Below are 12,945 nucleotides of genomic sequence, written 5' to 3' on the forward strand. Positions count from 1 at the left end.
ACTGCAGTAGAAATCTCCGAACGAAGGCGCTGGGATGCACTTTGACCTGAAGTGGAGCACCAACAGGGACATCTCTCACCTTGTGCTAGTAAGTATCAGAAGGGTAGCCGTGTTAGCCTGCATCCACAAAAACAATGAGGAGTCCGCTGGCACCTTAAAAATTAAATAAATCTGTTACTCTTTAAGGTGCCACCAGACTCCTGGTTCGTGCGCTACTCTAATTCTCTTCTATCGGTGGCTATAATTTCGAGGTTGTGCATTATCTCAATGTAATATTCTCTTATTTTAGTGAAATGGTTGAGTTAAAACCATTTGCAAAGTCCACTTGAATTGTAATTCCACATAAAGTTTCAAATACATTTTCCCTAATTTGGCAATTTAGATTTAGGGTTTACTACATGTGTGTCTCTTCTTCCATACCAAAAAAGACTGCACTCTATTAAAGGTAGACTTGAGGAGTGGGCGGAGTTAAATAAAAGCCAAAATACAGTATTAATCATGTAACCAGTGTTCAGAAGCCAGCCCCCATTGTGGAGTTGATTTAGCTATATGTGGTATGAGAGAACCCAACAGCTTTCAGTCCCTGTTGTGTCCTAGCTGTGTTAAATGTTTTAGAACTTTTTGTTTTGTTGTTCAATAGATATATTCCAAATTTGCCTTTTTTAATTAAACCCAAGATTTTACTGCAGAATAAAAAGCAAATCTAGTGCCCTATTTATACTGCAAGCTCCACTGAGCTTTTATTTTACAAAACTGAGCAGCTTACTCACAAGACAGAGCCAAAAAACCACGTAGTTCTAGTTCCTCCTAAATTTATCTAAGGCATAAAGCTGCCAGTGGAACAATAGTGATGTCTAAAGTCAATTTTTTCTAAATTTATATCCATATAAACATAGATAAAGTTGACAATGCCATTCTCCCCCCCTTTCCCCTCCTCCCCATGCCCTCCTTACATAGGGTATGTCTACACTACGGAATAAGGTCGAATTTATAGAAGTCGGTTTTTTAGAAATCAGTTTTATATATTCAAGTGTGTGTGTCCCCACAGAAAATGCTCTAAGTGCATTAAGTTCATTAACTCGGTGGAGTGCTTCCACAGTACCGAGGCAAGCGTTGACTTCCGGAGTGTTGCACTGTGGGTAGCTATCCCACAGTTCCCGCAGTCTCCGCTGCCCATTGGAATTCTGGGTTGAGATCCCAATGCCTGATGGGGCTAAAACATTGTTGCGGGTGGTTCTGGGTACATATCGTCAGGCCCCCGTTCCCTCCCTCCCTCCCTCCGTGAAAGCAAGGGCAGACAATCGTTTCGTGCCTTTTTTCCTGAGTTACCTGTGCAGACGCCATGCCACAGCAAGCATGGAGCCTGCTCAGGTAACCGTCACCCTATGTCTCCTGGGTGCTGGCAGACGTGGTACTGCATTGCTACACAGTAGCAGCAACCCATTGCCTTCTGGCAGCAGACGGTGCAATATGACTGGTAGCCGTCATCGTCATGTCCGAGGTGCTCCTGGCCACATCGGCCAGGAGCGCCTGGGCAGACATGGGCGCAGGGACTAAATTTGGAGTGACTTGACCAGGTCATTCTCTTTAGTCCTGCAGTCAGTCCTATTGAACCGTCTTATGGTGAGCAGGCAGGTGATACGGATTGCTAGCAGTCGTACTGTATCATCTTCTGCCGGCAGGCAAGAGATGTGGATGGCATGCAGTCCTTCTGCACTGTCTGCTGCAAATTAATCCTTTCACATGCTTGCTTTTAAACCATGTATAGTATTTTTAAAGGTACACTGACCGGAGGTCCCTTCTCCGCCTGCCGGGTCCAGGAGGCAGCCTTGGGTGGGTTTGGGGGGTACTGGCTCCAGGTCCAGGGTGAGAAACAGTTCCTGGCTGTCGGGAAAACCGGTTTCTCCGCTTGCTTGCTGTGAGCTATCTACAACCTCATCATCATCATCATCTTCTTCGTCCCCAAAACCTGCTTCCGTGTTGCCTCCATCTCCATTGAAGGAGTCAAACAACATGGCTGGGGTAGTGGTGGCTGAACCCCCTAAAATGGTATGCAGCTCATCATAGAAGCGGCATGTTTGGGGCTCTGACCCGGTGCGGCTGTTTGCCTCTCTGGTTTTCTGGTAGGCTTGCCTCAGCTCCTTAAGTTTCACGCGGCACTGCTTCGGATCCCTGTTATGGCCTCTGTCCTTCATGCCCTGGGAGATTTTGACAAAGGTTTTGGCATTTCGAAAATTGGAACGGAGTTCTGATAGCACGGATTCCTCTCCCCATACAGTGATCAGATCCCGTACCTCCCGTTCAGTCCATGCTGGAGCTCTTCTGCGATTCTGGGATTCCATCACAGTCACCTCTGTTGATGAGCTCTGCATGGTCACCTGCAGCTTGCCACGCTGGCCAAACAGGAAATGAGATTCAAAAGTTCGCAGTTCTTTTCCTGTCTGAGTTGAGAGTGCTGTCCAGAGCAGTCACAATAGAGCACTCTGGGATAGCTCCCGGAGGCCAATACCGTCGAATTGTGTCCACAGTACCCCAAATTCGACCCGGCAAGGCTGATTTAAGCGCTAATCCACTTGTCAGGGGTGGAGTACGGAAATCGATTTTAAGACCCCTTTAAGTCGAACTAAAAGGGCTTCATCGTGTGGATGGGTGCAGCTTTACATCCATTTAACGCTGCTAAATTTGACCTAAAGTCCTAGTGTAGACCAGGGCATACAGATGATATCCAGGTGACTTAACTGAAGAATCAGGTCTTAAGTCGTTTTATCATATTCTTTTCCATCTTGGTATTTTTATGGTCCCAGTCACTGTACTATCTAAGCACCTTGCAAAAGGTAATAAATTTATCCTCATTATAGCCTAGTAAGGTAGGAAGTATTATCCACATTTTACAGATGGTGAACTGAGGTGCAGCAAGATTAAGTGCATTGCTCAAGGACACTAAGTTCATCTATAGCCAACTGACAAATTATCCCATATCTCCTGAATCTCAGTCAAGTATCTTAATCACAACACTATCCTACCTCACCTAAACTTTCCCCCCTACTACTACTACTCTTACCCTGGAACTTATTCTAAGCAATTTCAGATTTATTTATTTTTTAAATCAACTTAACAGAAAATGTTTTTACCTTCCCCTGTCCTCAAATATAGAATTTCCTGACAACAAAAGTTGTGTCAAGGTCCAGAAAGGATATTATTTACCTATGCACCAACAACAGAACTCATAACCCTAGCAGGATAGAAATGGGAGCTTTCTCCCTTCAGAATGGGACATACAGCCTCCACTTCTAGCTCCAGAAGGTCATGAGAGACATTAAAATTGTGTCATTTTGCGTCTAGAAAGGCTATTTAATATGTTTAGACATTTTAAATTGGTCCTTCTAAGCTTTGCATTTTCAAGCTCATGATCACTAAGACTTTATATGCAGAACAAAAAAAAAAAAGCGGTCCCAATAAGGTAGTTAAGATGCAACTATTAAAATGTTTGTGACCTGTAATCTGTATGACATTAAATACAACAAAGCTACATTAAAATAATGGGATTTAGGTTGCAACGTCAAACACTCCAAAGTTAGGAAATGCCAGAATTAATGTTGCCTTAGTCTCCTTTTTACATGTGCACTATGATAGTCTTTAATTACATGATGTTATAGTTCAGGGCAAGCTGTACCTTTGACCCTATGACATTCTGGGATGCAATCCAGACTAGTGAGGGGTTGTGTCACCCCCTGCCCTGCAACCCTGGGTGCCGCACAATGCTTTGCTGCTGTAGCTCCCACCTGTGCCACTCTCAAACAGCATTCCAGCCTGCAGGTAACACCCTGAGTGTCTGTGTATAGCTGCCGTCTGCCAGCCATACTCCACTCACATTAGCTTCCACCAACCTTGGTTACTACTTTCAGGGCGACCCCCAACATGCTGCTAGTCCAGGATTTTCCCCAAAAGCGTGTGTTCTGCACTGTCCAGCCCTCTCCAGGGCAGTTCAGTTATTAGAAGTCCGTAGCCACTGTAAGGGGTCAATGTACAACAGTTTGCTACTTCAACTAAAACAGTTCAGTTTAAACAATACTGGATTAGTTTTGATTAAAGAATAAAACAAGTTTATTTAACTACAAAGGTAGATTTTAAGTGAGTACAAGTATAAATCATTGAAGTCAGAAATGGTTACTAGAGAAAGGAAGATAAAACTAGTAATGAAACAAACTAGGCTTGGTTCAAGGTAAAAATTCTTACCACAGGTTCCCAGCAACACTGCTGACCAAATTTTTTAAGTCAGGATCAGCCCCCAAAGGGCTATTTCCTTTGCCTTCTCAAGTGAAAAAGTGAGAGTGAAAGATAACATACCTGGGGTGTTTTTACCCCTCTCATTTATAGTCCAGTTACACTCTGAAATGCATTTTCCTGAGAGTTACCCCTAGATATAGTTCCTTCCAGCAGTGAGGATGGAGACATGGGCTCTTGAGGTTCCATGCTGCTGTTTGTTAAAATGCAAAGCTATCTGTTCCTTCCCTCCTTTGCTGCCAAAGAATGGCCATTTGAAAGTGATTGCCAATCAACTTTCATGACACCTGGCTAGAGGCGTTGCCTTGTCCTTTGTCTTCGAGAAACTGGTTTGCCTCTTCCCCAGACTTGTCTGATAAACACATTTCAGGTCATAACTTCAGCTTATGTTCATAACTTTACATGTAATGTTGCTACATGAATTTCACCATGATATTATTGACCAGTGAGTTACTAGTTTTCAAACGATACATCACACAGCATATTTTATACAAGATTATTACAATAGTGTTTTGGGTGTGAACACAGGGTGCATGGTCACCAATCCCTCACTCAGTCACCCTATGGGCACCCTTTCCACGGGATGGGCCTGTTCTTCTCTTACAGTGCAATCCCTCTAATTCTCCCCACTTTTAGACTATGTTGCAAGCTCACAGCACCCCTCCTCACCAGCCATGTCTTCAGCGGGCCCAGTTGGGTCGTGGCCACTGTGGTAGACTTCCCCTCAGCATTTGTGATCAATATGAAAATGCAGTAACCAGTCTGCTCAAAACAAACTATTGTTTATTTAACCATAGAAACAAAGAGGGAAACGATTAAATCAAAATGCCTATAGATGTTATCTTACTAAAACCTACATTTTTCTTGCAATTTTAGGTCGGCCCCTCATGCCTCAGGAATTTGGACTGCCAGTGAGGCAGACTGCACCCCTGCCTCTCAGTTTGACCCAAAGACAGTGCCCCCCACTTCACAAAAAAGCCATTTTATGAGCACCAACAACAGAATTCAAGTCACAGGTTGGTTTCCTAGTAATGCGTAAAACCTCCCAGGACTGAGTTAACTCTTTGCTCCCAGTGTAGCAGAGAGCATGATAGTAATCATATAGAAAAAGACATACACACTATTCGTTCAAGATACAGCTGTCTCCCACATTTTTCACATATGATCGTATGATATTTTTTCCACAGGAACCCTGACTCATTTCAGTGAGTTGGATGTGCCACAGTCCCAGTAATTCATGACACAGTATTAAAAAAAAAAAAAAAAATCAATGAAAGCAGGTAGCACCAGATTGAGTCTGGTACCATAAAAACTCATGGATGTAACTTCTATGCCATAAAAACCAACATTCCAGCATGAGAGGTTTGATTTTCTTCACAAATCTCTCCTGTGTGTCTTACTCATGTCTGAGGTCTCAAGAAGCCACCTTGACCTGGCCCACCAGGAAACAAGAGCCCCCTCATTGCCCTGTAATCCAGGACAACAGCTATAAACCAGATCTCTTCTCTCCCCGCCACCAAATCTGTGGCAAAACAGTACACAGCCGCCACAGATGGTGGAGTCTTCCAAATTTAGAGGCATGGAAGCTTTCACTCCCACCCCCACCAACCACTACCTCCAACACTTCCAAACTGATAATCTTCAATGGCTCAGTCCATTGGGCAAAATCTAATGATCTGATCACAATGAAGAATATGGAGACAGTGCAGACCACGAGCTCTGGTCAAAGCTGTGCATCTCATATGGACAACACGCACAAAAAGGTCTGCATACTTTGCATCAAGCAAAATCACCTATAGAATGTTTCTAATGGATAAGCACTTAAACTATACAAGTTAAAGGATAAAATGATTACCCCATAATGAACATATTTCTCCCCAAAAAACTGTTTCATGACGTGTTTTCCGAAGTCTACTATGTTTTGCAGGTGGCGTAAGATTTCCTCTGGTGCCTGAAAAAGAAAGAATAGTACATGGTCATAAGTGAATGCATGCAATAATAATAATAATAATATACAGCACCTGAAATATTCACTTGTCTTAGAAAATTTCCAAATAATTGGGGGCAAGTGCCATCAACTTCTGGAGATCCTAAAGCTGTCACTGAAATTAAAGTAAGTTTCTAGCCCTTACAGTTGCAAATATAATTTTCCGAACACGAAGCAAGAGGAAATTCACACAGCAATGCCTTGTTGAGTCTGCAGACAAGCTGCACAAGTGCCTGTGCTGTTGCTCACAGCTTTGGTAAAAACTGCATATTGACATAAATAGTACTATGATCCATTTCACTGCTGCTATCTGAAATCTTATGGGTAGCAGTAAAACTTTCAAGAATCAGATCAGTTTCCCTCTACTTATGTTCAGGAAATTTCTGAGCAAAAGCAGTAAAGGCAGATAATGAAAGGATTGAAAAAAGGAGACAGTGAAATAGTGGATTAGCCAAAACCCCTCTCTACTGTCACTGCCACGCTTGCAGCAGCCAGGAGGATCTATGGTGGTTAAACAGGGAGATTATATTCCTTCCTACCCGCAGACAGAGGGGTTGAGAATGAGAGCAGCCTTTAATTTTACCTGACTTTTACCTAGTTGTTGCCCCTAGACAATGTGCCCCCTTATTGTAGTTTAGTCTTCTGTGGGTTTTAAACCCTATGTATAAGAGGGTGGGAGTAAATTGATGAGCAAGTATCTGAGTGGCTGTGATTAAGAACAGAGGAGAAAGGGGGATTTTTACACTGATGTGGAAGAGAGAAGAGTGAAAAATCTGAGGGACAACAGCAAATAGAAGGTAGAGAACACATAGTAAGGAAAGTAAGAGAAAAGAATAAAAGGGACTATACCATCAGAGAGAGAAGAAAACAGATACAGAAATGTATTAAATCTGAAACAGACTAAAAACATGTTACATAAACAGATTATATAAACAGTGCACAGTTGTGTATTTTTTTTTTTTTTTTAAACTGAAGGGTGCATGACTGTTAGGGCTGTAGTGATATAGGTATTTTTCAATTAGGTCTGGTAAACTTAGTTCTCAGGCCAATAAGTGGGGTGAATTATTCAACTGATTAATCAGATACTGTAGCTGGTGCATTTCTTTATGCAACCTGAAGTGTGAATTAACAGGTCATCTATAATATGTTTAATTTTATATCTCAAAACGGTCTGAGAATCCTAGCTTTGGGAGAGCTTTCAGCACTTCTGAAGCAAAAACTAAAAGGCCTTTACCCATGTACAGTTCTACAGATGACACAAACTGTACGATTTAATACTGTTTACCTAGTCAGATTAGTTTTTCCACAATGAAACTTCTTAACGAATAACTAACGTATATGGACTACACAAATACGGGGCCTCATCTACACTGCGTTTTGCCAACAAAACAGTAGGGGTGCATACACTACAAAGCTGCTTTTGGTGGCAAAATAAAACCACCTCAACAAGACGCATAGAGTTTTTCGCATCGAAGTTAAAACATCAGTGTAGACACTGCCGTTCATTATGTCGCCGTTACTGACCTCCCCCAGTGTCCCACAATCCCCACTACGACCACTCTGCTCACTGTTTTGAACTTGGCTGCCCTGTAGGCATGCACCCCTCCCCTTTCAAAACTCCAGAAAGCTATGACATTCTTCAGCATGGAGAGCTCACAGAGCTGCTGAGGATGCTGCTCCCGGTATCTGCGGAGGCTGTGGGAGAACTCTAAGGGAATCACAGAACCATTAATGTGGAATCCTGCTCTCCCAGGCACTAGGAACACAGTGGCAGGCAGAGTGGGCTGCAGATGCAGAGAGCTGAGGGGGACTGCTGTGCTGTAACAGAGTTGGGGGCTGATGTGGAGAGGGGGAGTACAGTGTTCCCTCTAATTATTCCCCATGCATGTGCGGAATGAATTTTGTTACCTGCACCAATATGAAGGTGATGTGTGACAGAAGTACGGGCTAGATGAATGCACTATAAGGTGGGTAGACAGTTGGCTAGATTGTCGGGCTCAACGGGTAGTGATCAATGGCTCCATGTCTAGTTGGCAGCCGGTGTCAAGGGGAGTGCCCCAGGGGTCGGTCCTGGGGCCGGTTTTGTTCAATATCTTCATAAATGATCTGGAGAATGGTGTGGATTGCACTCTCAGCAAATTTGCGGATGATACTAAACTGGGAGGAGTGGTTGATACGCTGGAGGGCAGGGATAGGATACAGAGGGACCTAGACAAATTGGAGGATTGGGCCAAAAGAAATCTGATGAGGTTCAATAAGGATAAGTGCAGGGTCCTGCACTTAGGACGGAAGAACCCAATGCACAGCTACAGACTAGGGACCGAATGGCTAGGCAGCAGTTCTGCGGAAAAGGACCTAGGGGTGACAGTGGACGAGAAGCTGGATATGAGTCAGCAGTGTGCCCTTGTTCCCAAGAAGGCCAATGGCATTTTGGGATGTATAAGTAGGGGCATAGCGAGCAGATCGAGAGACGTGATCGTTCCCCTCTATTCGACATTGGTGAGGCCTCATCTGGAGTACTGTGTCCAGTTTTGGGCCCCACACTACAAGAAGGATGTGGATAAATTGGAGAGAGTCCAGCAAAGGGCAACAAAAATGATTAGGGGTCTGGAACACATGAGTTATAAGGAGAGGCTGAGGGAACTGGGATTGTTTAGTCTGCGGAAGAGAAGAATGAGAGGGGATCTGATAGCTGCTTTCAACTACCTGAGAGGTGGTTCCAGAGAGGATGGTTCTAGACTATTCTCAGTGGTAGAAGAGGACAGGACAAGGAGTAATGGTCTCAAGTTGCAGTGGGGGAGGTTTAGGTTGGATATTAGGAAAAACTTCTTCACTAGGAGGGTGGTGAAACACTGGAATGCGTTACCTAGGGAGGTGGTAGAATCTCCTTCCTTAGAAGTTTTTAAGGTCAGGCTTGACAAAGCCCTGGCTGGGATGATTTAGTTGGGGATTGGTCCTGCTTTGAGCAGGGGGTTGGACTAGATAACCTCCTGAGGTCCCTTCCAACCCTGATATTCTATGATTCTATTATATCACTTTCATATTGGTGCACATAACAAAATTCATGTGGTGGGGGTAGGGCTGAGGAGTTCGGCCAGGGATGAGGGGCTCGGGCTGGGGCAGAGGGTTGGGGTGCAGAGGTGTGAAGGCTCTGGATGTGGGCTCTAGGGTGGGGCCAGGGATGAGGGACTCAGGGCTGAGGGCTCTGGGGATGAGGGATTTGGGGTGCAGGGTGCTCTGGGGCTACAGTCGGGAGAGAGGACTCCCCCCAGCACTCTCCCCCAGTAGCAGCACCTGGGCTGGCGGGGAAAGGTGCTTCTCCCTGCTGCGGGAGTTCTGGGGCTGCAGGATAGGCACCCCTCCTCTGGCCCCAGTAGGACAGGTGTCCCTCTGGAGCCAGGCCTGATCTGGCTGAAGCAGGTACAGGCCACAGGCTGAGTTGGGGGCAGGGGCGCCCCTCCCCCGGCTGTGGCAGGTCCCCACCCGGGTGGGTTCCCTGTGTGCCTGTGCAGTGCTAAATAGGCTGTTGCACAGCTTACAGGGAACTTGGGGGAGGGAGGGTACCTCTTCCCCTGCCTCGGGATTGACTGCTCAGGCTGCTGTCTGAACTTAGACACAGCATGCCGATATACTCTCCAACACACACTGTGTCTCCCACACACACACTGCCCGTCACACACTTTCCCTCCCACCTCCCCAAACACTTCCGTTGAAAAGCAGCTGGCGATCTAGTAGGATGCCCATGGAACGATAGGATTGAGAAACCTGCATCATGTGACACTACCTGCCCCATGAGGCATTACAAACCCTTCCCAAAACACTTTGTGGCCAGTTGTACAATGGGGTGGCTACCCACAGTGCACTGCTCTGTGTCAATTCTAGAGCTGCTAGTGTGGATGTGCTCTGCCGACACAAGGAGCATAGACAGAGGTTTAATTAAAGTGGCATAATTTTCGTTGACAAAGCTCTGTAGTGTAGACGTAGCCTGAGCTTACTTATCTGTATTAGCATAGTATGATTTCCATTAACCAATAGGGATTACCAATATGAAAAAAAGATTATATAATAAACTATTATATAAACAAGTAGGAAGAGAAAGAAGCAAGTGTTTAGATGGCATTTTTGTCATTCTAGAAAAATTAAAATTTGTCTTATTTAATTAACTCAAGTAGCATTACCCCTAGTGTTTTGTTTTTTTCCAACTGTGAGGCTGGCTCTCCCTTAGGATCTTTTGTGGAGGCTCAAGTGAGCCTTGGGAAAGGTTAAGGAAAGGAATATTCTCTGTTTTGCTTGAAATGTACCTAAACCAGAAGCCAATATTGAATATTCAGTACTAAACAATGACCTCTCAATAGATTATAATTGATTTCTTGTTTCTTGACTCATGAACCCGCTCTCCTTCCCCCCCCCCCCCCAAAAAAAAAAAGTTGGTTAGCAGGCAACAAATCTCAGCAGGATACCATGCTGGCAGGACTGAAAACAGGCTGCCTAAAGGCAGCCATATTCCTCCCCACCTGTGTAAGAAGACCCTTTGTTCCAGCACTCTCTTTTTAAATTCTTTTGCATTAGGTGAGGCCACATTTCTGTGCTTAGAGGTTTATGACAGATTATACCTACAAAGCAATCCTCCATTGCAGACAAATGAACTAGAAGGCCTTTTCTGTCTCTCAACTTCCATGGCTGTCAAATTACTGGGCTTCTAAAGTCATGGTTTCTCAGCTGGGTACACAGCTTTGGTCTTCAAGTTGATAAACAACTCCTCCAGGGTCAAATATTAAGTCTTCGGTTCTGTTCCAAGAAAAACTAGTCATTTCTAAATATGAATAGGATGTCATAACATTAAAATTATATAATATCCTATTTAAAATACAAAAAGGATTTTCAAACCACAGTCTGACAATCACAGTGCCTGTCAGCCAAAATATGGAATGCTGAAACCAGCGCAAATCAGCTCCACTTCAGAACTCAATTCCATAACATGCTACAGCAGTGTTTGCACAGATGATGCACACTATCCCTCCTGTGACACCTTAAAGACTAACAGATTTATTTGGGCATAAGCTTTCGTGGGTAAAAAACCCACTGTTCGGGATGTGCAGAGGAGAAGGGGTGAGGTAAGAGCAGCGTATGGTCTCCATGTGAATTTTAAAGCAGCAATAAACTTTCTGCCAACACTGCAGGTTTGACTATAAAAGGACCAATGAAAGGAAGCTGCTGACAAGAGTATTGTCTGACTAACCAAAAACAAACAATGGAAAAAGGGTAGAAAATGAAAGACAAAGTTAGTTTTCCATACAAGTAATTATTAGGACATCAGCAGCAATTTTAAGAGGAGATCTTTTTTTTTTTTTCTTTAAGTGTAATATTTGTAAGATTGAGTGCTGAATGCCTCCAACAGGAGGGTCACTCAATATAAAGATTAAAAACATGAGCTTCTTCTTGGCTACCTGGCCAGTCTGCACATAATCCAATAAGGGTTTTTTGTTGGTTTGTTTTAATATCTGCATATTACCGTCAGCTTCAGGACTATTTGTATTATGCAAATTACCCCCTTATGGCTTAGAAACAAAGCAGCGAACTGAGTATTGTGTGATAAACTGGGACAGCATTCTTTTTCTTCTTCTACGCTTAGCCAAACAGTCGGCTGTAGCAATTGTTTGCCATTTGGTCCGTTCCTGTTCAACTGCGAAAGCTTGACGGCCTGAAAATCCAACATCGGAACAGACTTAATGAACCCATGTAATAGTGGGGTCTGCCGCTGGGCCACCTCCACCCCTAGGTTGGTGGAATTTTATCCCGAATGTTAGAAGCCACCTGGAGAATGGCGTTTGCTGGAACGTCTTGTGGCATCCTTGCGACATATCCAAAAAGCATAAGGTGCCGCCTGCGGACAATGGCCCCAGTAGTCTGTAAATCCGAATGACCATAAACATCTGCATTACAGATGAAGTCATTCCACTTTATGCCCAATATATGACGTTGACATTTTGTGTGGAAAGCCTTCAGCTTTGTCCAGTATGCATGGTGTAGCGTCCATGTTTCGCACCCGTACAACAGTATGGGAAGGGTACAGGTCGAATAAATCCTGAACTTGGTTATCATACTAAGACGACGTTGATTCCATATCCACTGGAAACAGTCCAATGCCAATTTGATGGAGAACCTCCATGTGAGAATTAGAGAAGCTGTTAAGTATAGAACCCTAATGGCAAAAGCTGGAAACTGATTTGATGGTTTCGTTGTTCAAAGTGATTGGAGTCACAGGCGGACCTGGTCCTAGATTTTGCAGTTTTGTCTTTGACCATGAAACATTGAGACCATTCTTAGTTGACTCCCCCTCCATATGCTCGAGTGCCTCATGAAACCTGTCAGGGCTCTGTACTAAAAGAACGTCATCAGTGTAGTCAAGGTCTGTGAGTGAGAGATCACCGATCTCAAGGCCTATGGACCTGACAGAATGCTGCATTATAAAATCCACTGCCTGACAAAAAAGAGTGCAGGAGCCAAAACGCAACCCTGCCTAAAACCAGATACTGATTTAAAAGGCGCTGACATCCGGTTCCCCCAACGTACATGGGCAGTGGTTCCATTATGCAGCTCTCTAATCAAGTCCAGCAGAGTGGTAGGGACACCTACGTCCTTTAAGGCCTTCCATAACACAACATGGTCTACTG

At 44.2% G+C, this 12,945-nt stretch overlaps 1 protein-coding gene across 1 annotated transcript in view; it reads right to left on the reverse strand.

Moving 5' to 3' along the window:
* Nucleotides 1–12,945, reverse strand: part of IPPK (inositol-pentakisphosphate 2-kinase) — a 98,018-nt gene that overhangs the window by 40,303 nt on the left and 44,770 nt on the right. The window contains exon 3 of the mRNA XM_084635183.1: nt 6,140–6,235. Coding sequence (XP_084491309.1) covers nt 6,140–6,235 — 96 coding nt within the window. The remainder of the gene's footprint in view (nt 1–6,139; nt 6,236–12,945) is intronic.

This window comes from Lepidochelys olivacea (assembly GCF_965140295.1).
Source record: "Lepidochelys olivacea isolate rLepOli2 genome assembly, chromosome: 7".
Classification (NCBI taxonomy): Eukaryota; Metazoa; Chordata; order Testudines; family Cheloniidae; genus Lepidochelys; species Lepidochelys olivacea.